Here is a 21,730-nt window from a genome sequence, read left to right on the forward strand (position 1 = left end):
TACACTACTTTGTACTGACATAGTAGCTTTAGGCATTATGAGCGATTAACGATATGATGATAGTAGTAAATAATGAAAATCACCTAAATAGTCATATCGCCAGCAGAAAGGCACGGAAAGAGATAATTAGCAAGCAAACCAGACAACCTTGGAAATTGATAAATCTTACTAGGACTCGTTCGGATATCTCCTTCGATTTGTTGCCAACACATGGTTGGTGTGTAGATCTAGCTCCAAGCTTGTACGTATATCAACCAAGTGGAGAGTGACAATATATCAACAAGTGTCGATCGAATTTTAATTACAGATTTGACAAGACTTTTAGATCAGGGTTGGGCACTCATATCTCACTCAGGGTATTTGATCCCCTTCGGGTATTGACCCTGCTCTATAACTATATAGTAAAACAAATACTCAGAGTATCCGAAATATACGTTATATACTGATCTCATAATTCTTATTGAATAATAAGATTATTCCCGATTATTATATTAATTCAAAGGATATTGTATAATATTATCAAATTATAATATGATTAGATTAAATAATATCTATATATTTCATCTAATTGTATTTGAATACATTAGATTATATGAAATTTATCTCATATTTAGATCCTTTTCATTAATGAAACCTTTTATAATATTAGTATTATTAATCGTTTATTATATGAATATAGGTGAATAACTTTAATTCAACGACTACTATACTCAACCTAAGCGAATACGAAAGAGACTAGCTCTTTCCTTGATACCTATATAAGGCCTAATATCTTCTATATGTAGCTAGCTCTTTAGACAGAATATAATATAGACGTTTAGAACTGTGAGGATTCATAATAAATCCACTAAATCACTTATTAATATCTTACTAAATAAGGGATATCTTGATGACTAATATACATACAATATGATCTTATATTATAAAATCATATTATTATATAGTTGTATAACAGTATCTCTTATCAAATTGATTTATAATGAAATAAAATGAAATAGAACTAGATGGAAGTATATAGAAAATATCACTAAATTGATTAGTTATACTTTCTTTTTATTATCTAAAATGATTCTATAAGATACGATTTAAATCGATCTTATTTATAAGTATAGAATATACTGGAATTTCATTATAAACTATATAAACCTAGAATATTCTTTAAAGAAAATCTAGGAAAAAGCAAGCAATTCATTTCAACTCAGCCTAGCTCTTTTAAATTGACTTCAATTCAACTTTTATTCTACATATTCGATTTATTCCTTAAGTTTAAACTAATTAGATCTTTCATTATCATTATAATAATACTATTCCTTATTATTATAAAAGCTAACCTTTAAGAAGAACCTACGAATATATAGGTTCTACGTCTTTCGTACCCTTCTCGAACTAATATTCATATTAATCTTTATGATTTTATTAATATTTTGTATTACTTAAATAATTATTTGGATTTATTCGGAGTACACTTGACCGATGCCCAACCCTATGTTAATCAAATTCTCAAATCTTATAGATTTATATCTCTTGAATTTTTGTAGAAATCTTATGTGTTTGAAAAATCACTTTGCTGGATATTTATGATAGTGTATTTATTCTATTGGGATATACTGACGTTACGTAAACACTCATTTAGGCATATTTTGACAACAAATTTAACTCCAAATCGCCTAGAAAATCTATCCGAACGGGTCCTCAAGGGTGTGATACCGTTGATACTATGCATGTAAATCAACGAACCTTGTCCATAACTGTGATGAGAAGAGTCACTACTTCATGCCCCTTCCAAACCGTATAGATGTCACACATTTTTCTCAAAGGGCTACTGTGAGTCCCTCATGTGAAGTCATAGTCAAAATCTCGGGAACTTTCCCACAAACCGCTCGTTCGAAAAACACATTAGAGGCTTTGGGACTCCAACAAAGAGAGCAAGTTGTATAGGAAGATTGTACCTATAGTCGGTACTTTGGGGTTGACACACATTCTGACTTCAATTCTCATGTCTTGACTCAATACTGGGTAGACTCTCGAACCAAGTCTCATTCACCTAGACGGGTAACGTTGAAAATAAGTTCGGCTAAGCCGGTGCTTTCTCGGTAAGTTTGCCCCACTGCGGGGTAAAAGCCTATCTTTCAAATTGATAACGTTCAATCTTGATTTGAAAAAGATACCACGCTCACAAACAATAGTCCCTATATATACATTTATCATAAATCACTATGTCCTCGTCTCATTTTCCCAAGAAGATTGTACTCAAAGGATCTCCAAAAGAGGTAAATCCTCTCTATTCGCACATCTCAAACATCCCCCACTTTCATCTGATAAGCATCTCACATCATTTAGATAGGATTTGAACATGGCAATCTTCTATCTGCTGAGATCAAAGATCAAATGAAGATTTACGATGCGATGTTTCAGTCTACTTCCTCATTAAAATGGCCCGAAGTCCATGAGATCGCCAAGGAATTCCAAACTACAATTCAAAAGCTAACGCCAGATATATATGATGAAATGGTGGGTATTGCCGATGGTGCAGATGTTGATATCTTGGATATTGTAGCACTTAATTGTAGGAGTGAGATTGCTTTGGGTAGATTTACCGATGGTTGTACGAGTTTAGGTTGGAAGATGCAGGGGAAGGATGTAGAAGGGAAGATGGTGTTGGCACAAAACTGGGACTGGACTAAGAATGTTCAAAAGAACTTAGCGATGGTGGAAATAGAAAGAGAGGGAAAAGAAAAGATTTGGATGGTGACTGAGGTATGACTTTTGTCTTCTGTTTCTAATAATTTTGGGCCTAGTGCCTGCTACGATACAGGGCTAACAGAACATAGGCAGGAATAGTAGGTAAAATTGGCTTCAATTCCGCTGGTGTCGGCGTATGTCTTAACGCCATTAGAGCTCGTCCAACACATACTTATAAGCTCCCAATTCACGTTGTACTCCGCATTTGCTTAGAAAGTGATAGCGTGGAGAATGCTCTAGCATCGATCGAGGAATTAGGTGGTGTGGCTTCGAGTCAACACATCCTTATAGCAGATCCTAACAGAACGTTGAGTATGGAGCTTTCACCTGTGGGAAATTGTTTCTTGGAGCCATGTGATGATGGATTTGTCGCACATACAAATCATTTCATCAAGAATGAATTGGTAAGCGAGCCATTTTGGCTCAAGGGAAGTCCGGTGAGACTTGAGAGGGCCAATATTCTGGTCAGTGAGTTAATCAAGGATATGAGAAATGGCCTGCAGATTGATGATGGAATCGAAAACATTTTGAGGGAAAGATTGTTCTCGGATACTTTCAATGCACCGCAAGCGATTTGTTGCCAGGAAGATCCAGAGCGCCCAAAGGAGACGAGGAATAGTACACTGTTCAATATTGTAATGAAACTGGAACCTGGTAACTCGACGGCTGAAGTTTTATTCGGAAAGCCTGGGATGACTGATGGGGAGGTGCTGAAGATGCCATGGATTTGAAAAGGTCTAACCCTGATCTTGAGTTGATGTTTCTCAGCAAGCTAGGGAAGCTAGCGCAGGGTTCTCACCAGTCGGGTTTCAAATATCTGAAAGAAGTATGACATCCAAAGCAAATTCAAAATCTCAAAGCTATTGAATGTACCAATCGTCTTGGAGAGTCTAATTGTTTGAACGTAGTCAAGAGTGAAAGATGGCCACCCCATTTCAAAGCAGCATAAACCCCAAAAATAATTCAACGTTTTAAAGTCATTGAATGTTCGACTCGTATTCTTAAATTGAAAACCTCCAATTGCCTGACTACAGTTTGAACTATTGAGCACCTCGCGCTAGTGTAGAATGACTTCATTTAGAATTCGACTCCAAGTTTGCATTGTGCCTCGGTTTACCCGCACCTAGAGTACCTCCTTTAACATACTACCTTGTCCCAGAGGAGAAAACTTGTATTGAAGTCCGGTTACGCAAAGTCAAAATATAGAGTCAAGCAAAGTAGCATGATTGCCTGGCTGAAGATTCCCAAAGATGACACCATTGAATTCCAAAATCCGCCGAACCTATCTATTTTCCTCTAGCTCCCGTTATATCGTACCATGCATTTAAACGACCCAAGAGCCAAACCCAGTAAACAATTCAAGCGATTCTAGTAATTTGGCCTTTTCCGAACCCCTTTCTACGATTCCCGCAATCCCCAAAACGCCGGTACGATTTAAGAAGTTTTGACGACTTCTACCAATTTCAGTTGAGTATGCTTTCCGTCGCAACTTTATCTCTTGGCGGGTGCTTTACTACCACTACCACTACCAGTACCACTACCACGACCACTACCACTACCACTACCACTACCACTACCACTACCACTACCACTTCCACTTCCACTTCCACTACCACTACCACTTCCACTTCCACTTCCACTTCCACTTCCACTGCCGCCATTACCAGAATTACTTTTTGCCTTCTTCTGTTCTACTTTTGCCTTGAATCTCTGTACTGTTCTCTTTGTCCTTTCTGCCTCCTTCTTTGCTGCCTCCTTCTCTGCTGCCTTCTTTTTCTTTTCAGTACCTGAGCTATCTGGAGAGTCATAACTACCATGGTCGCTCACGAGCGATGGGAGACTTTTGAGAGATGGGAGACTTGCGTCCGACGAGGAGCTAGATCTTGACGTTTTTAGAGATGGACTAATGGACTAATGGATCGAGTTGTAATTGAAATTGATAGGATTGTTATTTTGTTGAATTGACTTTGTCTAACTGGTTTTGAAGAGGTGGAATGAGATGATATGAGATTGGGAGTGAAAAGCACGAAAGGTTCTACATTTATACCGTTCCAACTGGGTCTGGACTTCAACAATTAAGAGTTCAATTTGTTGATAACCGCCAAATTCTAGTTGATAATATCTGGTCAATAAGACCGCCCCTATTTTTGTTCGGTCTGTGAAACGATATGACCGTTAGTGGAGATGTTTGCTTCAATTCAACATGTCTCCTAACCCTTTCCCGGAAGATATCGACATACAAATCTAAATTTAGAAGTGTCCAAGTAGCTACCTAGCTTAACGATCACCAGTACACGCCTTATTGGAGACCCAGAAGATGACTAGTTAGTCCTGTTAAGCCGAGAATTCTTCAATTGCGCGCTTTTGGCCCTAAATCAAGACAAACAAGAGACCTGGTCATTCCATCATGACCTTCTGTCCCACAAATAAAAGTGTGATATCTAAGAAGTAGATGATATTTGGTACGTAATCTGTCCAGAGCTTCCGGAGAACCTGAGTTGAGATGGCAATACTATCAACATCTGCACATAATCACATATGAAAATTACTTGAAATTCATACACTTCCAAAAATTAATCCAAACATAAATCAAAGATAATACCTACCGAAGAGCTATTTTTAGCGAAAAATTAGTCCACTTCTCGGTCGTAGTGGCTCGAGCTTCCATGTCCTCTTCGCCACGGACCATAACCACGTACAGCCCGGCCGGATCCTTATTGACCAGCCAAACGAATCGGGGGTATCTCTCAATTTAGGTAGAACCCAACAAATTCTAGAAGCCAAGGGGAAGTTTGATAAAACCAAAGTAGCTGATTACTTGGACCATTACCACTATCAAGGGTTTATCACCTGATGCTGTGCAGTAGCGATGTGAGGAAAGTTCATGCGGAGTTGATGATTGAGAGCTCATGGGGTCACCTGTGAAAAACAAGGCTGGGTAGTTGCTCTTTGGTTGTTGTGTGAGATTTCCTCCGGGTGGACGACTTGGTCCAGGGGATCTCGGAAGAGCATAGATAAACTTGATCAATCTGGAAACACTCAGCAAAACTCGTTTGATTTCATTCAACTCCCAGAGAACCCGTGAATCGAAGTCGTTTTGTGAATCTCGATGTTTCTCACGTTGAGACAATCGTTTTTTAGTTGATTCCTTGTATCTCTTATACCTTTACCATAACTTCAGCTCTTTTTGTTGTAGTTTTGCACAATAGACAATCAAACAACCTTTCAAGCTGCAATTTGAGGTCAAGAATAAGTCCGAAGTTCACAGTGCAAAGAATATCCTAGTGCGCCGTTGCCAATAAGACAATTTGGAAGAGAATCGGCTTCAGAGCATGCTAGTTCCCATGGGTATCATACTTCCAAACTCATGGTAATATGAGAAAGGATCGATGGCGCTTCCATTCGCGCCAGCTGGTTGGTCTTACTCCATATTCCCACGCTATCCCGATAACTATCGGTCGGACTAGAAACTGTTTACCATGGCATAAAATTGCTACAACATCAAATCTTCTATCAAATCAAACTCGGGCCTAGACTTAGACCTGGAGAGATGTGCTTCTCTGGCACTGAGATAAAAGCCAGTGGACTAGAACTGCGTGATCAAATTGTAATATAACTCGCGAAAGAACAAAGCCTGAGTCTAGTCAAATCAAAAGGTACGGTACAAAAGAGCGAACAGATCAATAGAAGAATTTGAATCATTCCAAGAAGCGCTCATCATTTGTTATTCAGAATGTAGTACATTTACTTGAACTTCAGCCCTCTTACTCTTGATCTATCATCAAGAAATTACTTCTTGGCATCGGACTTCATACCTGCCTGAATCCATTCTCTATTTTTCTCTGTCGCAGCCTTCATTTTTGCCTCACGATCAGGGTCGTTCTTCAAAGCTCCGATATTGTGTGGATCTGGCACATGACGACCCTTTTCAACTGCAGGTCTCTTTTCCATTCTTTCATCCCATGCCTTTAGAGCTGGGAATTCCTCAATATCAACTCCACAGTAAAAGGCAGCAGTTACCCAACCCCAGTGAGCAATATCAGCGATTGTACATCTGTCACCAACCACTAAAGCGTGTTGTTAGTGATGTCTCTTGAACTGAATAGGGGTGTATGGCAGTGCCCCCAGCAATATTGAACAACCAAGTTGCAAGATATGCACAAGGTAGCTGATCACAAAGTAAGGATTGAGGAGTCAATTATACTTACAATAACCAGAGGTTGACTTTTCTAGATGGGTATTGAGAACAGAATACAAGCGCCTGGTCTCATTTGTATAACGATTGATACCATACTCAATCCTCTCCGGGGCATATTTTGAGAAGTGATTGGCTTGACCTTGCATGGGGCCTACACCCGCATTAAGGAAGAAGAGCTAGTTATCGTGTCAGTTTGTTTTGTTTTTGAGATCTAGAAAATCAAATGACCTACCCAGTTGTTGACTTCATAGTACTCTCTTGTACCCTTTGGGTATGAGATCTTATGCTCGGTATCATATCTTTCGACGAGGTATTGTTGAATGCTACCACTTTCGAACAGATTAATCTTCTTTCCATCCGTGAATGTATCGGTCAAAGCAGGAATTCGACCATTAGGATTTATCTCAAGAAACCATGGCTCTTTTTGGGTGTTCTTGGAGATATCAATCTTGTGTACCTCGTAGGAGAGACCAAGTTCCTCCAAAGTGATAGAGATCTTGATTCCATTAGGAGTTTGGGTTGTGTAGAGATGAATGTCTGATTGGGTAGCCATTTTGGGAGTGATATGAGAATGTAACTGTGTAAGACGATCGTTCATAGATATGAAATTGAAATGGGAATGAGTGAGATATATAAAGAATTCTTGGATTTTTGATTTGTAATGTATCTACATTTGAATGTCACATATGTGTAACTTCCCTCCGCTTTACCCCACCTACGTATGGTGGCAGGTACCTTACGATGATGTGATCTACGGAATTAAATGTTGATACTGCTGATCCATTTTATCTTACCAAGCTAAAATTGAAAAAACGGCTGTTAGGAGGAGGCTTGGCGGAAAATGCCGAACGTGGTATTTTTTCAACAACACATGACTATTTGGCAGAAAAAGTTCCCTTGTATGATGTATAACGTGACCAAAAACAATAAAGAAGTCCTCCTGCTGCCATCTTGGTCGTCATATGAACACGACAGTCTTTAGACAGGACAAACATGATAGTCTTTTGTTGAAGAATATCTCATATCACGTGAAAGCTGTACTAAACCCAATCAACACTAGCTCGACCGCTAAAGTGCTTACTCGGTAGATTCCAGACTTAGGTGCAATACAATCTTTCTTCTACGAGTATTCTTTTGTAAATCCTACAACAATATCAAAATCAACAACCATCGATAATTAATACACTCGCCAGAACATCATGGCGTGGAGACAACAAGGAAGCACTGGATCGAACAACATTCCTTTGGGAAACCGACGACGCTTCCCTGGCGATGGCGGATCTGCTCAAGAGGAAAGCTATAGCCCAGCTCCATCTTCCAATAATTATTCTTCCAACAATCACCAAGATTCAGGCATCAAGCGTGGAAGAAGTCCAACTGTAAAGTGTAGGTTTACCCTATCTAATATCGCAAACAATCAGTCTTAACATTTTCTAGCCGAAGAACCTGCAGGCGATGGATCTCGACGTCGCAAGAAGAGAAATCGTTGGGGTGATGCTACGGAGAATAAGGCTGCAGGTCTCATGGGACTGCCAACTGCAATCATGGCGAATATGACAAGTGAACAACTTGAAGCTTATACCTTACATTTCCGTATCGACGAAATTACACAAAAATTGAGAATTGATGATGTTGTTCCAGCGGATGGCGACAGGTAAGGAAGCTCTTTCTATGTGTGCTTAACAATAACTAATTATTTTTTCTGCAGATCTCCTTCGCCCGCCCCTCAATACGATAACTTTGGTCGCCGTGTCAACACTCGAGAATACAGATACAGAAAGAGGCTCGAAGATGAGCGACACAAATTGATTGATAAGGCTATGAAAGTTATTCCTAACTATCATCCACCACAAGACTATCGCCGTCCTACTAAGACTCAAGAGAAAGTCTATGTGCCAGTCAATGACTACCCAGAAATTAACTTCAGTATGATTGCTAACCCTCTAACCTTTCTAACCTTATTCTCCCTTCCATATCCGTTTTCATTTATCGTGTGACAGTAGATGCAGCATTTGGAAGACAAATGCATGGCACCGTCATCACTAACTTGTCGTACTCACTACCATTTTGCTCAAAGCTTTTGATCCTATACTAACACTTAGCTTGCGCTCTACTAAAGTTGGTTTACTTATCGGTCCTCGTGGCAATACATTAAAGAAAATGGAGACAGAATCTCAAGCTAAAATTGCTATCCGTGGAAAAGGATCCGTCAAGGAAGGAAAGGGTCGTTCCGATGCAGCCCACACCAGCAACCAGGAGGAGGATCTTCATTGTTTGATCATGGCAGATACCGAAGAGAAGGTCGAAAAGGCAAAGAAGTTGATTCACAACATCATTGAAACTGTAAGTCTTCGATACTCTCCCCTGCTATCCTCTTTCGATACTAATTTACAACAGGCCGCCTCTATTCCAGAAGGTCAAAACGAGCTTAAGCGTAATCAACTCCGTGAACTCGCTGCTCTCAACGGTACGCTTCGTGATGATGAGAATCAAGCTTGTCAAAACTGTGGTGAAATTGGCCACAGAAAATACGATTGTCCTCAACAACGCAACTTCACTGCCAACATTATCTGTCGCGTTTGTGGTAATGCTGGACATATGGCTAGAGATTGTCCAGATAGACCTCGTGGTGCCAATTGGCGTAATGATGGTCCTGCAGGTCCAAATGCTGTACCAGGTCAAGCTCGTATTGGCGCAGGCGATGCTGTTGACCGCGAATATGAGGTAAGCATAAACTCAATCTTGACTTCTATAGTATTAGGTATTAACAACTTTGTCTTAGCAACTTATGCAAGAACTTTCTGGTGGTGCTCCAGCTGCTACAGATGCTCCTCGTCGTATCGAATCTGGTCCATCAGGTTATGACCAAGGTCCACCAAAGGATCAAGAAGATGTCAAACCATGGCAACGAGGTCCATCAAACGCTCCTGCTCCATGGCAAAGAGGAAACGATGGACGTGATGGACGTGATAACCGCGATCCTCGTGATTCTCGCGACTCTGCGCCTTCTGGTCCTGCTCCATGGGCGAGACGAGGTGATGACAGAGATAGAGGAGGCTACCAAAATGGTGGATACAATGCTCCACCATCTGCTCCTTGGGCAAAGCAATCGCAAGCTCCAGCTGCACCAACTGGTCCTGCTGCTTATCCTGGTCAAAACGGTTATGCCCCTGGATATGGTAGTTATCCTCCTCAACAACCACCAATGGGTGCTCCTCCTGGTCTCAGTAGTATGCCAGGACCCCCAGGCCTTAGCACTGCTAGCATCAATGCTCTTCTTCAACAATATGCCAATGCTCCTCCTCCACCTCCTCCATCAAATTCTGCTCCTCCACCTCCTCCGCCTGGAAGTGCTCCTCCTCCACCACCACCAAGCGATCAGCCACCACCACCACCTCCTCCAGGAAACTAACCGTCGTCTTCTCACGTAATCAAGAAGACTACTTTCAATTATTTTTCAGCCGGCGTGCAAAAACAAACAATCACTACGCCAGGTTTGAAGCCCATTCAGGAAGGATACTAACCTAGGGATTTCTTTATCCATACACACAAGGTTTCTTTGTGTTGACAAAGACAATGTTTATTATTGGGCCGATTTTTTCGAGTCCATTTATTTTAATTTTTTCTTTTGATTAGTGCCTTGCTGCTAGTGTAACCATAGGAAATAAATTATTTATGAATATCTTTGGCTATTATCAATGTGTACGATGTGATGTAATTTCTTTCAAATTATATCTCGAGTGAACGACCACCTACTTCGTAATCCTCTAGTGTTATGGGTTTTTATGTTGCTAAGTTCATCCACCTGTGGAGTCTTTGTAGTCCGATTCTGCAAAGCCACAACTCAACTTCTCAACTATCCCAAGAGGTAAGATCTTTTGATTCCATCAGACTTTGTTTGCAAATTCATTTGGGCAAAACCTGCTTTTCACAGACCCTTTCCCCCCTTCTTTCCACCTTGTGAGCCGCTAACCCCAAGACTGTTTTTACTCGAGGATTTCGCTATCGCATCAGCTGTCGCGTCATTCATTGCGCGGTATCCATCATGCAAAATTGGTTACCTGACAGCTTTGTTCTCTCCCAATACTCCTATCCAAAATCTTGAGGCGAACACTCCCACGCATGTTAAGGAAGCTGCGCGGAGACTTCTGGAAGGCTGCACAATTTTACTTCTTCATAAATTTCAAGTACAATTACAGACAAAAGCTCTCTCTTGCCTTTGTGAGGCTTGGGTTGTCAAGCTGGTTGTGTCTTGCGTCTTTCGAACAATTGGATTGATGTATCCTTGGTATTGGATTTGTAAGATCCAATGCACTTCCCCAGGTGGATGAAGCTATCATTCATTGAGTTCCATCTTACAAGTGAATGGAATTTTTGATTGAATGGAGATTCTGGCTGGATGTAGATTTGCTCTACTTCACAGAAGAATTTCATAGAGTGTTCAAAAATTGTAAAAGTGTACATTAAATTGTGTTCCTAAACTACTTACTATTTTGCATGGGAAGGAATCCTACACCAACAACGCCGCCAAAAGTACAAACTTAAGGACACCCAAATTACACAACAGATAACAAATTCAACCCTTCGATTTCTTAGCTCTCTTCACCTTACCTGACCGTGTACCAGAAAGTGGTGAAGCCCTCTTCAAACTCTTCTTTCCTTTAGTTGTATTCATTTCATCTCCAGCCGGCTCCAAATCCACAAAGTCATCCCAAAATTTATCCTCCTCCATTTCGTCACCCTCATCCTCCTGCTCAATCTCTGGCTCAACCACATATTTCTTTTCATTAAATGTAACCCTAGGTCTCGAAGCAGGCTTACTGCTTACAAAACTCGACTTCTGTGGTTGAGAACTATATCCCCCGATTTGATAATAGTTATCGGAATCACTGAAAGGGTCGACATCGTCGTCTGGCTTCAAGTCAGCGTCCGAACTACCTGGTGATTCTTCTTCCTCTTCCTCAAGTATAGGAGTCAACGCAGCCTGTTCGGCTAGTTTTTTGAGCTCGGCTTCTTTCTTCTTCTTCTGTGCAGGTGTTAACTTGGTGTCTGCTCGTGTTTCTCTACCTGTAGCTGGAGCCGGGGTAGGCGTCTTTTTTGCGCTGCTAGGTGGTGTTTTGGGTTTCTCAACTGGGTGGTTCACGCCATGGAACTTCTTTGCCATCTTTTCCTGATGCTTTCTATCGCTTTCCGCCTTCTTCCTTTTTCTCTCTTCCTTCCTTTCTTTCTTTTCCTTTTTCTTTCTCTTCTTTGCCTCCTCTTCCGTTTCATCCTTGTCATTATTACCCCCACTTACTGGAACTGCACTTGCCCCGGCTCCACCCCCTGGTGGTGGCGGTGGTGGTTGATTGTTATTGTGATCATGGTCATCTGGTTTACCTTCCTGATCTTTCTTGGCTTGTTCAAGGGCATCCTTCCTAGCTTGTTCCTCATCCTTCTTAGCTTGCGCAGCTTGCGCTTTCGCAAGAGCATCTGCGGCTTGCTGTGCTTCTCTTGCTGCAATATTTCTACGTTTGGTTGCTTGGGCTTGAAGAGAAATTCTTGTCTTGATACGTTTCATTCCAAGTTTAGGTCCCTCACCAGCCACTATATCATCATGTTAGTCATATAATATAAAGAGTTAAAGTAGAAGGGTAACGTACTTATATCGTGAGCAGTTTGAAGATCAGCCATCTTTTGTTTATTTGCGTCATTCTCTGCAATTGCTGCATCTCTTTGTAATTGAAGTGTTGCACCAGTTTCCTCACACGCTGCTAGTAAGGCTTCCAACTCAGCAATTCGAGCCTCGAGTTCTGCAACTCTCTGAGAATCATCATGGAAAACTTCTGGAGCACCTGGTTCTACCTCACTCTGTCGATCAATAAGTTCCTGTCTGTGTTTGCGACACTCTCTCAATTTGTTTTGAAGATCTGTACGTTGATCTTGAAGAGCTGCTAGAGTCCTCTTTGAAACATTAAGTTGGATTTCCATATTGAGATTCTCATTCTTGAGCTTCTTGAGATCTTCAGTTTGTCTTCTGAGCCTTTCGATATGTTGCTTGTTGATTTCTTCATTAGAATCATGAGATGTAACACTTGTAACATCTATATCCACATCAGCCGCAGCATCATCCAATTCCTTTTGATGTGCTTCAGCAGCTTTCTTTCGATCCTCTTCTGCTTTCTGTTCTCTTTCGACTCTTGCAGCTTGCAACTCTTCTTCGATTGCAGCATTCTCAACTTCAAGCTGAGCTATTCTTTCTCTAGCAGCAGCTCCTCCATCAGCGTGTTGATGAAGACCTGCATACTCTTGCAGTTGTCGAAGTTGATGTTGTCCTCTTCGCTGACAAGCATCAAGTTCCGCTTCTAGATTTGTAATGGTGATTTGATCATCATCATGATTTTTTCGACAATCGGCCAAATTCCTTCTCAATGTTCTTAGTCCTTGTGGTGAGATCCCATTAGCATTTAATCTAGCTTCATCAAGTCTTGCTTGAATATCTTTGATTTGTTGCTCATGTCTTTTGCTCGCATCAGAGATTTGTTCATCCAAAAGAGCAATTTTCATGTCCCTATTCTCAAGTTCATCGAGGGCCTTAGCAAGGGGTCCATTAGCAGCATTCTCATCTGGAATTCTTCCATGCAGTTCTGCGACCTGCTTTGTTAGAGCGTCGATTCGTTCTTGCATGGTTGTTCTAAGTCCAATGTTTACACTGTTTAAATTTGTGATTTGCGTTCGCAAATCAGCAATCGTTTTTCGGAGATTTGCAATGATTCCATCACTTTCTTCCTTTGCCGCAGTCCTTTGAGCCTCAGATTTTGCTATGAGTTCTTCGTGCTGCTTCTTCATCGCAACCACTCGAGCCTCGGCTCTTGCCAAGGCTTCTTCGCCCACTCTCTTTGCCTCATCTCGTTGATCCACACTCCATTCTAACATACCATGAAGTTCTTTCTCGGCCGCTAATCTTCGAGCCTCAGATCTTGCCAAGGCTGCATCAGTCTCTCTCTTTGCCGCAGCTCGTTCAGCTTGAGTTTGTAGTAAAGTTTGGTGTCTTTCTCTTATCGCTGCGGCTAATTGCTTCTTGATCTTTGCAGCCTCGGGATCAGCTGTCTTGGAAGCTTCCTCCAGTTGTTTCACAAGCTTGTCAATTTGGGCTTTGGCAGTCTTAGACTCTGTTTCCAATTGCAGCTTGAGACGAGCTATCTCTTGTCTCTGAGCTGCTTTCTCAGCTTTATCTTTTGGATCTTTTGGATCATCTGGATCAGGTGGATCATCGGGGTCATCGGGATCGACGTAATTATCTATAGATAGCTTGGCTAGCTCATTATCGATATAATGCTCGAGTGCGATGACCTTCTCTCTGAGATCTTGTTTTTCCTGTCGATTTTTGGTTATATCGTCATCGAAATTAATCATGACCGTCAAGGATTCAATCTTCGCGTCTCTTGTAGCAATATCTTCCTGGAGATCTTTGATAGTCTCTTGACAAAGGTGTATATTCTTTTCGTGAAGCATGTTTTGATCCATGAGATCTTTCAGCTGTTGTTCCAAATTTAACTTTTCTTCATTCGAAAAAACACCACCTCCGCTGGCTTCGATCTTTACTATCTTGGTCGCTTTCAGTTCGGCTGCCTTTAAAGCTGCGTTGAGTCGATCCTTCTCGATATTCATTGCTTTCAAGTCTGATTCGTATTTTTCAGCTTGCTCCCCCATTGCTTGTCGTTGTAATACTTGCTTTCTTACTTCTCTCTGTAGATCTGCAACAACCCTATCCTTTGTGGTTATAGAAGCATTTGCAGCCTCTATTTCAGCCCTGAGCTTCTTGTCCAATTCCTGCTTATTGTTGTCACTTGGATGAAGTATCACATTTCTCAAGCTATTCTCTAGCTCTTTGTTTCTAGCTTCTGATGCTTCTGCATTTTCATGATAGCTATCAAAATGTCTGCATAGTTCATCAAAAGCTTGATCGGATAGCAAAACTCCAGGGCTTGGATCATTCGAACTTGGTTTCAATCCTCTTGCTACTGCATCGATATATTCGGTCTGTTGACGACATTGTTTTGTAAGTTCCTCCAATTTAGCCCGACATTGTGTCAACTCTTTATCCAATCGTTCTATTTCTGCTTTTTCTCTTGCACAGTCTTGATCGGGTGGTCGAGTACCACGAGCCAAGAAGAAATCTCTCCTTTCTCTTTCCAACTTTTCCATTCTTTGAGAAACTTCCTTGAGAGCCTCTTGTGTTTTTATATACTCTTGTTGTACTCTTCGATCGTAACTAGAGCCCGCATTATTATTCCCTGACACATTTTTGGCGAGTTCTACCATTTCAATCACCTCCTGAACAAGTTTGCTGAATTGCTGAGGTGTGCTATGATTACGCCTTAAATTGATAACAGGCTCTTGAGTATCTGAATCATATTCCACATCCTCAGCTTCCCTTTGACTCTCTTCCTCTCCCAAAGCTTCACGAAGAACCCTCAAAGTCGTAGTGATAGCCGCATGCCAATCCGCAACCGCTGTTCGGAATATGGCCGGATCCATATCCTGATCCGGAGTATCCTTTTGAGTAGTGAAATAATACTGCGTCGCTCTTCGAAACTCCAAAATGTATTGCTCGGAACGATTTCGTAATCCCCGCCACACTCGACCTTTAGCTCGGTATGACATTGCTTGTTGATGTCCTGCCACAATCATCTCCCTCATCTTGATGCATTGATTGCTTATGAATTGTATACCGGCATCATCAATTACTCGACCGTGTTCGTTTATGGCATCCACAATAACTTTCAATATGGCTGCCCATTCATCTCTTTTCATATCCAATGAAACTAGACTTCCTTGGCGTAGACCACCGGCAACTGGAATTTCCTGCTCCTTGCGTGCTAGAATATCTTCTGTTTTCAACCTTTTCTCTTGCTCCTCCTGCCAAAAGGAATAATCTGGGTCGGTATTATCAGCCATCTTGAAGAGCTGTCAGCTTGATAGCTAGCTGTATCTGTGTAAGATTGATTTTAATCAATTATTGTTGAATTGGTTGGTAAAGTATACCAGCGACCCATGAATGTACGGAATATTCACAGATAGCACAAAATAATAGAAGCTACTTATCGAATCCTATTTTCCTTTGTGATTCTCCTATTCTCAAACCTTGATGCAGCTGGTTTTTGAGAAGACGGAATATCTTTGTTTTTCTTTGTTATGACAAGATCTCTTTGAAGTCGCAATACATTCTTCTTCAAGAAACACAATTGATCTTTTGATGGAAATCGTTCTAGGAATTGGGAAAATTTAATGCTTGAATGGATTGAAAGGAATTCATACTGGGGCGTCTCTATGTTGATGAAAACGGCGAAAGAGGAGAATTTGTTTAATGGTAGTCGGTATGATCATAGTACTGTTGGAGGTGTGGATTGATAGTTATTGAAATTTATGGCCAAGAAATTTGATTGAATCCAAGTAATCCTAATTGGTTACTTATTTGGTATATTAATTCCCATCAGATAATGCAGAAAGAAATCGAAATGATTATCTCAATTCAGAATTTTACACAACACCAGATAGGGGTACTTGACAAAATGATTAATCGCCCCAATAAATTTACCAGAACAAGGAGTTCTTTACACCCGAACTGTAATCCAAAACTAAATATCAAATCAGATACCAGAAAATGCCTTCCAAAATCAATGACCTCATGGTCCTCAAGCTTTCAAAGCTTTCAAAGATCAAGCCATAATTAACCTCTCGACTCCGAAACCGCGTGATTGTCCCATCTCCTATTTAACCGAATGAAAAATCTTGGAGTACAAGTTACACGAACTCGAGTATACTCCATCCATACAGACGACCTTTACACAAATTTCTGATGTTTTCAAAACGTGTGAGGAGATGCGCATTCTCAAGGTTTATGCAGCATTCTCAAGGTTTATGCAGCATTCTCAAGGTTTATGCAGCATTTGTATAATGAATGAGAGCGAAGCTGTATTCCTCTGTGAGTCGATACATCTCAATCTTTCTTATTGATCACAGAAGCTTCCCATGGTATCGAATTGAAGTCAGAAAAAATCACTGTATTTCTAACCACATTCGAGAAAATTCCGGTTTGAAATTGATATCGGAATTTCCTGAAACTGCAGTATATCTCTAGTGTGTGCTATAACTCCAAGCAGAACGAGATTGAATTTTCTGACGTCCTGCAACCCGATGATTGAAACCCTAGAAAAATGTTGAAAGAGATCATGGAAGATTCACGGGATATTGAGTGATGGGATGAAGTCACTGAATGAAGTACATGTGCGATGGGGAATTTATCTTTCAGGACCATCAATGGGCGCATGAATTGACGGGACACTTTCCTAACTTTTGATGTTTTTAGTAAATTCGTTCTTTGATTGTTTGATATCAGAATGTATATTTGGATTGTTCTATTTCTCATCAATAATTATAACAATGCCCAATTTGAATGATTCAATATATCAAGAGATATTCACAAGTCCAATTTTGCAGTGTCCCATTAGTCCGTACACCCACTGATGATCTCTCAACTAATCTCCGATATACCTACAAACAACAAAACTACAAAACACCTCTTCTCCCATCTACAACAAATATCCTCATTCTCTCCCCTCCCAAACCCTCTCCAAAGCCCTCAAGTACCTCTCCCTATTCCCCTCCCCCACCAAATGTCCACAATGTGCCGTCTCCCCAAACCTCACTTTCCTCACCCCATCCATCCCTCCAAATCCCCTCCTCCCCGCCTCCTCCACATGCTCTTCCACATCCTCCCACCTCACCATCCTATCCCCCTTACTAAAAACATACAATCTCCTCGCTTCCCTCCCAAAAATCTCCTCATCATTAAGATCCCTTCTAATCCTTTCTATCAAATCTACTCTCCCAAACACCCCCCATAAAATTTTATACGCCCCAAAAAGCACATACAAAAAACTCATACATAGAAAATGCACGATCCAGAATCTCGGAAACCCCAGCGAGAATGCAGAAACAGTAGCTCTGTATCTGAATTTTCCCGGGGAAGAATCTAGGATCAGAGAAGCGAGTGGAAGAGATCTCCCTAGCTTCCGATGGAATTCGCGCGCGAGAAACGAGAGTGTGAATGCCCCACCGTTGGAGAAGGAATGAGCGAGGATTTTGGAGTTGGCGGGGAGCTTGGAGAGGATATTGAGAGCGGGGGTGAGACGAGAGAGGGAGTTAGCGGAAGAGGAGAAGATGTGGGGAGTGGAGGTTGTGAGAAGGAGAATGGGGGTATGTGGATGGAGAGTGTGGTAGAGAGTTATGTATTTGGAGATATGTTTTGGGGAGGCATTGAGCCAGGAGGTGAGCAAGATGAGGTCGGGAGATTTTGAGAAGGATTTGGATTTGGGGGGAATGGAAGAAGACGAGGATGAAGTCGTGGATTCGGAGGGGTCGTGGATGTAGATACAGGGAGAGAGACGTGTGAAGTCGGATAGGGTTATCATGATGATGGTAATTAGGATGGAAGATTCAAAATCTGAATCTGAATCATGAAGAATTCTGGATTGAAAGGAATTATGCAAATGATTAGTTTCATCCCATGTTTATATGGATAGCCAGCCCTCTAGGATTATCTTTCTTGGCTCAACAGTTTTGTAATGTTGCTAGGAAGTCTCCCATTCTAAACATAAGCGTGGAGCGGAGACGTGGAGCGGAGACGGAACGCGGGGTTTGATATCCTTCCGAATATGAGGTTATCACTTGTCACGACCTAGCCAATGGGAATGTCATTATAACTGTTAGAAATATAAAGATTGAAAATAATATCAACAATATTGTGACTGTTGAAATATATATCTATTAGAATACTTAATTCTCTGCTCATAATTCCAATAATCACCCAATCCAAGTTCAACATTGTAATTCCACCATCTACCACCTCCTACCACCATCTATACCATACCAATACTTCAATTAACCACATCACCACTTAACACCTTATCCTCTCCATCTCCAATCATCACTCTTTGTTGTAATTCAAATCCAATTCCACAAACTTCTTTCCTTCTCCTAGCAAACATTCCATATAAACCCAACCAAATGGTTCTATCCCTACAATCTGTCGCTCCAAACCATTCACTCGCACCACAATCCGGCATATATCTATTCAATTCTTCTTTCGTCGCTTGAATCCAAGGTTTTGGTATTGGCCAATCTGAAAAATGCATATATTTCGCTTCTGCCAAAGCCTTTTCCGCGTCCCAAGTATCTTTCAAATTGCCCAAATATTCTTGATGTGATTTGCGACGGAGTTCTCCCGAGAGAAGATTATAAGGACGAGATGGAATCGCTAATATATTAGGTGAAAATATTGTATTCAATATATCCATATCGTTCTCATTCGGTCCCGCATGTTGTACTGCTGATTCGATTCGTTGGAAGAGGTTGGTGGAAGGATGTAATAATAACAAATGAGAGGAATATGCCCAATCGGTAGGTGGACCGAAATAAGTATATGGCATAGCGACTGGAGCAGATGGTAATAGAAATAATTCATCCATATTCCGAATATAATTCGCATCCGAATCGAGATGTAAAACTCGATCATATTGCGTGAGGTTGAATGCGAGAAGTTTGGTATATGAACCTGCCCATGTTGTCTGTTCCGTATGATTCTGATGTAGAACATCCACCGGTTGTAATTTGACGTAATAATCGGTTTGTGCTTGCTTTAATAATCTGGCAATGGGTGTGAGCGGTTTGGAAGGAAGATTCGTATCGATTTCTTCAACATTCCAATGGGATGGATATAACATTAATCGTTGAGCACGACTACCGATTGTTTCGACTTGCGACCAGAGCATGAGAGCACTACACAGATATTCAGGTGAAGTAACATATTGAACATATGCGAATTTGAACCAGTCAATCGCAGAATCCTCAACTGTAGTTACTGGACCTGGCATTGGAGGAAATACATCGCCATCATGATTGTGAAGGAAGACATATCGAACGACTAAAAATATGAGTAGAAATATGGACGACAATTGAAAAGTAGTTGAAGATATTAAAACTCGTAATCGACGAGTATAAAAGCGAAAGCCTGCCATACAGACATTTGAATATGAAAGAAGGATAACAACATCAACATCTCCATTCTTGAGATTTTTCCTTTTCTTCCCAATTAATACCTACTCGAGCTACTTACTTGAATATTATTGATTGTTACGGCTAAGTTGTCCGATATCATAAACACCAAGACGCTAAAAACATGAGAATGTAAGGTTATTTCTTGGCCCCTGAGGTTAAATAGTGTGATATCTCACCGCTTTGAATCGATTATTGAGGATTTATACAACCAAGATGATCAATGAGATCTCAATTTGGATGAAGGAACGAACTAAATTGATTAAAAATTGACTGATAAAGTTCTTTTCGAGGGAAAAATGATTATCATATGGGGGCAAGCCCCCAAACCCCCATATCCTCGCTGCGCTCGAGGTTAGGAAATTGAAATATAAATGTCAGGGTAAATGGTGGTGTATGATATGCCGAGCGGAGTGCCCCAAGTGGGATGGATGTGGCAGAATAAAGACAACGAGATCCATTGGACCATACATATTGACCCCTTTCGCACTCAAGGAATTGCGATTTGTCAATGAGCCAATCTATGAACCAGTCTTCGGAAATCGGCACAATCAAGTCTTGACCATGATAATAGTTTTGTCATAAGGCTCGTAGACTATGATGCTATTCACAAAGTTGCTGCCAACTCCAAAGGCAACTCCCATATGGGTTGGATACACATCTCAGGACTTCTTGGTATGAAATCCTCAAGTGAGCCTTTCTATTATTCCATAGTGTTGAGGTACTGAACGAATATCCCTGTTTACACATGTTCTCTACTTATCGTATTCTTATCATCTTGGCTATCAAATTCCATGATACCACCAATCCCAATTCTCAACCTCATTCATCTCAGTTCCAAGAAATGCAATACTCGATACCAGATCAAACTCCAAAATTTGGTTCCTGATCTGACAAGTCTCCCATCAGAGCTTCGAATTTATTTTGGACAAATGCTTCACATCTGTGTTGTTCACGGAGATGGAATAGCAAGCCTCCTTCTTTGAGAAGGAAAATGTACAACGAAACTCTTCATTATATCATAAAGCTTTGGAAACTCTCTATCTTGAAGCATTTCCGAACTCTTAGTTGACCATACAGTTCACTGCATGATTACTGTTGCACACAATTATCTCATTGAGAGTAGAGCCGAAGTATGCGTGAACCCCCTTTAGACTTCTCCTACCATTCTTGCGAGTATCGTAAATTCTCACATGTACGGCTTCAAAAGCTTCTTCACTATTATACCAAACAATCTTAGCTAAATGGGGCACCCCAAGAATGCCTACATTGCCAATATTACTATTTACATATGGAGCAAAATATCCAATATTGCCCGCCTCCAATATTTCCAAACCTAAGCCTGGTCTTGAAAACTAAGACAGCTAGATGTTGTTCCTTTCGTCAAAAAACATATCCTTCAATTTCCGCTACATGCCCTGATTCTCACTCTCATCCAAGATACTTACGAACCACCTCTCGTCATTAGTGTGAATACCCCAGTCAAACTGTCGTTCACTCCTCCAACCACAATAGATACCTGCACATCTGTCAATACATTGCCATTGCCATTACCAGTAATAATGATGAGTTACTATATTGCAGCCATCTATCACAATATATTCATTGCTTCAGCTTTATTCTCATCTTCAGTCAAGAAGATAGAGCCGCCGTTTCTTCTTCGGAACATACTTTCTTTACCCAAAATATCCG

General features: G+C 40.9%; 6 protein-coding genes across 6 annotated transcripts; 2 read left to right on the forward strand and 4 right to left on the reverse strand.

The window, feature by feature from the left end:
• Positions 1–2,216: 2,216 nt before the first annotated feature.
• Positions 2,217–3,473, forward strand: EAE98_001481 (uncharacterized protein; the record flags this gene model as incomplete). Its single annotated transcript, XM_038949100.1, has 3 exons — positions 2,217–2,270; positions 2,341–2,757; positions 2,832–3,473. 3 exons carry the CDS (start codon positions 2,217–2,219, stop codon positions 3,471–3,473), a joined length of 1,113 nt encoding a protein of 370 aa, XP_038814085.1.
• Positions 3,474–4,233: 760 nt separating this feature from the next.
• Positions 4,234–5,431, reverse strand: EAE98_001482 (uncharacterized protein; the record flags this gene model as incomplete). The annotated part of the gene is made up of 2 exons (XM_038949101.1): positions 4,234–4,618; positions 5,349–5,431. 2 exons carry the CDS (start codon positions 5,429–5,431, stop codon positions 4,234–4,236), a joined length of 468 nt encoding a protein of 155 aa, XP_038814086.1.
• Positions 5,432–6,384: 953 nt separating this feature from the next.
• On the reverse strand, positions 6,385–7,683 carry EAE98_001483 (uncharacterized protein). The gene is made up of 3 exons (XM_038949102.1): positions 7,173–7,683; positions 6,951–7,116; positions 6,385–6,809 (listed from the first exon to the last, which is right to left on the reverse strand). The coding sequence occupies exons 1-3, from the start codon at positions 7,536–7,538 to the stop codon at positions 6,532–6,534; spliced, it is 810 nt and encodes a 269-aa protein (XP_038814087.1). The 5' UTR covers positions 7,539–7,683; the 3' UTR covers positions 6,385–6,531.
• A 456-nt stretch (positions 7,684–8,139) lies between these two features.
• EAE98_001484 (uncharacterized protein) lies at positions 8,140–10,352 on the forward strand (the record flags this gene model as incomplete). The annotated part of the gene is made up of 6 exons (XM_038949103.1): positions 8,140–8,326; positions 8,378–8,594; positions 8,649–8,866; positions 9,060–9,283; positions 9,338–9,664; positions 9,723–10,352. The coding sequence occupies 6 exons, from the start codon at positions 8,140–8,142 to the stop codon at positions 10,350–10,352; spliced, it is 1,803 nt and encodes a 600-aa protein (XP_038814088.1).
• Positions 10,353–11,516: 1,164 nt separating this feature from the next.
• Positions 11,517–15,880, reverse strand: EAE98_001485 (uncharacterized protein; the record flags this gene model as incomplete). Its single annotated transcript, XM_038949104.1, has 2 exons — positions 11,517–12,526; positions 12,583–15,880. 2 exons carry the CDS (start codon positions 15,878–15,880, stop codon positions 11,517–11,519), a joined length of 4,308 nt encoding a protein of 1,435 aa, XP_038814089.1.
• Positions 15,881–18,861: 2,981 nt separating this feature from the next.
• EAE98_001486 (uncharacterized protein) lies at positions 18,862–19,857 on the reverse strand (the record flags this gene model as incomplete). The annotated part of the gene is made up of 1 exon (XM_038949105.1): positions 18,862–19,857. The coding sequence occupies one exon, from the start codon at positions 19,855–19,857 to the stop codon at positions 18,862–18,864; it is 996 nt and encodes a 331-aa protein (XP_038814090.1).
• Between the last annotated feature and the right edge of the window lie 1,873 nt (positions 19,858–21,730).

This window comes from Botrytis deweyae (genome assembly GCF_014898535.1).
Source record: "Botrytis deweyae strain B1 chromosome Unknown BDEW_003, whole genome shotgun sequence".
Taxonomy (NCBI): Eukaryota; Fungi; Ascomycota; class Leotiomycetes; order Helotiales; family Sclerotiniaceae; genus Botrytis; species Botrytis deweyae.

What these genes read in the sequence shown, in the direction of transcription:
- EAE98_001483 (XM_038949102.1), bottom strand. Translation starts at nt 7,538, where the DNA reads ATGAACGATCGTCTTACACAGTTACATTCTCATATCACTCCCAAAATG. An exon ending in ACTATGAAGTCAACAACTGG is followed by an intron (nt 7,117 to 7,172) that starts GTAGGTCATTTG and finishes CACGATAACTAG; the next exon opens with CTCTTCTTCCTTAATGCGGG. An exon ending in AAAGTCAACCTCTGGTTATT is followed by an intron (nt 6,810 to 6,950) that starts GTAAGTATAATT and finishes AACACGCTTTAG; the next exon opens with TGGTTGGTGACAGATGTACA.